The following is a 4,950-nucleotide window of genomic DNA, read 5'->3' as shown; positions in this document are numbered from 1 at the left end:
TTTCTCTCTCTCTCGCGCTCTCTCTCGTGCTCTCTCTCGCGCTCGCTCTCTCTCTCTCTCTCTGTCTCTCTCTCTCTCGTGCTCACTCTCGCTCTCTCGTGCTCACTCTCTCTTTCTCTCTCGCTCTCTCTCTCTCTTTCTCTCGCTCTCTCTCTCTCTCGCGCTCTCTCTCTCGCGCTCTCTCTCGCGCTCTCTCTCTCTCTCTCGTGCGCTCTCTCGCACTCTCTCGCTCTCTCGCTCTCTCACGCTCTCGCGCTCTCTCTCTCACTCTCTCTCTCACTCTCTCTCGCTCTCTCTCGCGCTCTCTCTCGCGCTCTCTCTCTCGCTACAGCGTCTCCCTGACATGGCTGCTTCAACACTAACTGCGGTTACTGAAACCACGCCTTCTTTCTTTGCGTGCACATTTGGGCAGCATTATGCAAATATTTCCACATAGTGAGGTAGATATGTGGGGGCGTGTTAGAACGAGCCGTTTTAGGGGGGCGTGGCAGAGTCTTAACTTTGATTAAGTATATCTCTTTGGTTTTGAGACTTTAGTCTTTGCAACTTCATGGATCTTATCTATGCACAATCAGCTTGTAACACTCCAAAGAGAAAGGAAAACTTGAAATCGCATCATATGACCCCTTTAAGGTCTTGTATCACTGTTTTTGCTTCTGTACACAAGCTCGCGTCTCAATTATACGTTATGTGCTACAGTTTGCCTCCAGTTAATGTTTGTTTAATTTCAAGAAAAATAGAAAAAAATTGTTGTAACAAATGGTTTAATTAACTATAATAACTCTGGTGTTAATTTCCAAAATAACACAAACACTATAAAAGTATCATAAAAGTGGTGTATATGACACATGCACTATATTCTGAGTGCTCTGAAGTTATATGATCACTTTATGCAAGGATAGAGCTAAATTTAGTGTGTTAATAAGTATTTCTAAATTTAATAAGTATTTATTCTCTGAAAATCATTCGTTTTTGGAGCTTGACAGTAAAATCCCCATTCACTTTCATTATATAAAAAAGAGTGGCCAGTTTCTCTTTTTGTTTTCCACAAAATCAAGCCATGCGTGTGAATAAAATGACAGTTTAATTTTTGAGTGAACCATCGCTTTAAGTATGATTGGTTGCTGTATAACATGCTCACGTTCTCATATTCTCAAGCCGATGTGCGGTTTTTGTGTTACAACCAAATGATTCCCTCCCCTGAAGTGTAAACCTGACTCCCTTGTGTTCCAGATAAATGACCCCCCTCTTTGTAGTTTAACTGACTGGCTACTGGGTTGTTTCCAGGTAACATTTACCTTCGAGCAGCTTCAACCAATCAACCCATTTGTGATTATGCCTGAAAGCCATGCGTGTGAATAAAATGACAGTTTAATTTTTGAGTGAACCATCGCTTTAAGTATGATTGGTTGCTGTATAACATGCTCACGTTCTCATATTCTCAAGCCGATGTGCGGTTTTTGTGTTACAACCAAATGATTCCCTCCCCTGAAGTGTAAACCTGACTCCCTTGTGTTCCAGATAAATGACCCCCCTCTTTGTAGTTTAACTGACTGGCTACTGGGTTGTTTCCAGGTAACATTTACCTTCGAGCAGCTTCAACCAATCAACCCATTTGTGATTATGCCTGACAATCAATCAATCAATCAATCAATCAATCAATCAATCAATCAATCAATCAATCAATCAATCAATCAATCAATCAATCAATCAATCAATCAATCAATCAATCAATCAATCAATCAATCAATCAATCAATCAATCAATCAATCAATCAATCAATCAATCAATCAATCAATCAATCAATCAATCAACGCTTTGCATTTCTCAGTCATTTGAAATCACTGCTGCTCATGAGTATCAACATTGTGCTTTATTCCTTCCTGATTCTTTGGCTGCAATCAGTTGCACCTGAAATGCATCAATCATTATTTATTTATTTTTTTTGGTGGCAGTTTCTTTTATCTGCTTATTGATTATTTTATGGGACAGTGCACAGATAAACACTTAAGCACCTCCTCACACACACACACACATACACACACGCTTACACACAGAGGTTTATGGGACTCTTTTAAGGTTTTGTTTGTGTCCTGGGCCTGGTTGGCGTGGACTGAACATATGGGCTGGGACGGTGGCAGATGGTGTCTAAGCACACTGCAGCGTGTATGAATGACAGCCTTAGAAACACGCAAAACAACATACTACAGCTTCAGTGCTTGATTGTTTTGCTTATCTTGTGTGCATTGGAAAGGGAGTGTTTTGTGTATAACATATCATGTTAAAACTTTCCATTTGAAAATTAGGTTGATTAGATGATGATGGATTGTTCTGAATCAGTTTCTGATTGAATTAACTATGTCTTAGGCTGTTATTAAATGCAGATGTACATTCTTTTTAATGCTCAATAGTTGAGCATATAACAGAAGATTTTTTGGTCATTAAAAATAAATGGAACTATATTTATTTATATATTAATAAATAGAACTATATATATGTTTCTTTATGTTGCAAGGTCATTAAAGTAATATGTCTTAAATTCATTGTTCAGAATTACAAGATTATTCACACATATTAAAAAAATAATGATGTTTCAAATAATAATAAATACGTTTTTTTCAAATATTCTAAATAATCATCCTATTTTATAGGAAGTATTTTTACTGTATTTTAGTTATTGACTTGAAGATTTATCTCACAATCTACTTGCAATAATTTAGGCCATATTATGGTTCAGTAGAAAAACATTACCTTTTTAGCCATACAATAATATCAAACATCATTGCAAGACTTGGGGGGAAAAAAGTGACTCATAATATTATATTTAATATTTATTAGCCCTAATCACCATCTGAATATAGAAAAATGTAATGTTTCTAATAATCATAAATATTAATATATAAAACTTTTTTTTTTTAAATATCCTAAATAATCTAATTTTATATTACCTTTCATTTGTACATTTTAAAGATAAATTAAAGATTAAATACATAAAAATAATTAATATATACAAATAATTGAATATATTTATATAAAATATTTTTTGCTGTAATTTAGTTATTGATTTAAAGATTTATCTCATGATCTACTTGCAATCATTTTGGCCATATTATGGATTAGCCATATTTTTAGCCATATAATATCAAACATCATTGCAAGACTTGGAAAAAAGTTTTTTTTATTTATAATATTTAAATGTAATTTTTATTATCCCTAATCACCATTCATTACTCAATAATACAATAATTTGGTCACTTAATATGTAATTATTTATTGTATTAATGTTATTATTATTTTGCTTAGTAGGTCTTACATTTAAATGTTAAGTTTTTAAATTTTAAATGTACATTTCTTTCTTTCTTTGCCTTAAATATGCAGATTTTCTGACAGTGCTAAAACTCGCTGTAAAATATCAAACATGCCTGGATTTAATAAAAGTCTCAGCCAATTAAATGAAAGCATTGTGATCGAAACATGGCATTTGGCACATATCTGTATGTTGGGAAGCCAGTGGAATTGGTGAGTCAGGTGTGACTTGGTCAGAAGTCTGCGAGTGCACAAGGGGGATTTTTTTTTCTGCAGCAGTGCTGAGAATCCATTGAGTCTTCGTTATTTTGGACTTCCTGAAGGGCATGTTTTACTGTCCCTGACCCTTGACTGAAATGCCAACTAAAATACGTCTGTTTATTTTCTCAATTGCAAGATAATCCATATCAATACGGCCATACCAGAAGTCATCAATGTAATATCTAATCTGTTACGCAAGTCAGAGTTTCCCAGACCTCACTTTCTATTTCAGGAAGGGTTTTTACCTGTTAATACGCCAGCCGTATTTTCATAATTATCTGACCCTTGCCCTCACAGCTGTTTTATCATCACAACCTTGTGCTTTGCATCTTGTCATGTATTTCCTTGTTTGCTTTTTGCAATTTCTCTTTTTTTTTTATATTGTAATGTCTGTATATTTTGTTTGTAATGTGTCTAATGGTTTGTGTTTTGTGTTGCTGTGTGTGTTAATCTAGCCGGGCCAGGACGACAGAGAGGAGAGCTCGGTACGCCCTGTTTGATTTCGTTCAGCTCTTTCGCTCACTGTCAATCCTGCTATCCCCTTCGTTTTGCTCCACACACTCAACATCAGGGGAATCAATTAGATCACAGAAATTATGATCAAAATTGATCCAGTATGTGACTAACTTGTTGTTTAATCACTGATTGGGTCAAAACTTGGTATGAAAATGTCCAGTTTTCCAGCATCACTCCTCTCCAGTTGCTGTGGTTGAAGGCATGCACTAGTTTCCTGCACTAGGTCAAGATCAAGGCTGTGGAGGCCTGGAAACATTGTACTAACATGCACAGTTATTAGTAAAGCATCAGGGCTGTGTTTCCCAGAAGCATTGTAAGCTTAAAGTTGATCGTAATGACTATCAATGCCAATGGCTTTTAAGATTCTGCAGTTCATTTAGACTTGCAATGCTTTTGGGAAATGCAGCCCAGGATGGTCAACTAATGAGGCTGATTAATTTAATGGATTTTTTTTGTCCCCTTTAGATTTTTTGTTTCGTTTTAACAGCTGTACATTAAGCAAAGCGAGTCCTTTGATTTAAATAAATAAATACATTTTATTAATATTTATTTTCAGTTTTAAAAATGTTAAGATATAAATATTATATAAAATAGGAGTAATGCTGTATTTTGTAATTATTAATTTTTTTTATTTGTACATTTTATATATTTTAAAGATAAAAGTAAATATTAAAATATATAAAATATAATTCAAAATATATGCAATATTAATGTATAAAAAGATTATTTTATTGTATTTTAGTCTTTAAGTTTTAATTTATTTTTTATTATTTTTAAATATATTTTGTTTTAAACATTTTAATGTTCAAAATCGATCAAATGTGTGTGTATATATATGCACACACACACACACACACACACACACAC

The 4,950-nt window shown here is 34.3% G+C and overlaps 1 protein-coding gene across 1 annotated transcript in view; it reads left to right on the top strand.

Moving 5' to 3' along the window:
* Window positions 1-4,950, top strand: part of LOC107658807 (myotubularin-related protein 5-like) — a 67,244-nt gene that overhangs the window by 26,505 nt on the left and 35,789 nt on the right. Inside the window, exon 6 of the mRNA XM_016447459.1 lies at window positions 1,234-1,287. Coding sequence (XP_016302945.1) covers window positions 1,234-1,287 — 54 coding nt within the window. The remainder of the gene's footprint in view (window positions 1-1,233; window positions 1,288-4,950) is intronic.

This window comes from Sinocyclocheilus anshuiensis, unplaced genomic scaffold, assembly GCF_001515605.1.
Source record: "Sinocyclocheilus anshuiensis isolate Anshui unplaced genomic scaffold, SAMN03320099.WGS_v1.1 scaffold283, whole genome shotgun sequence".
Taxonomy (NCBI): domain Eukaryota; kingdom Metazoa; phylum Chordata; class Actinopteri; order Cypriniformes; family Cyprinidae; genus Sinocyclocheilus; species Sinocyclocheilus anshuiensis.
The sequence above is the reverse complement of the archived record's forward strand: the minus strand, read 5'-3'. Positions and strand labels throughout refer to the sequence as shown.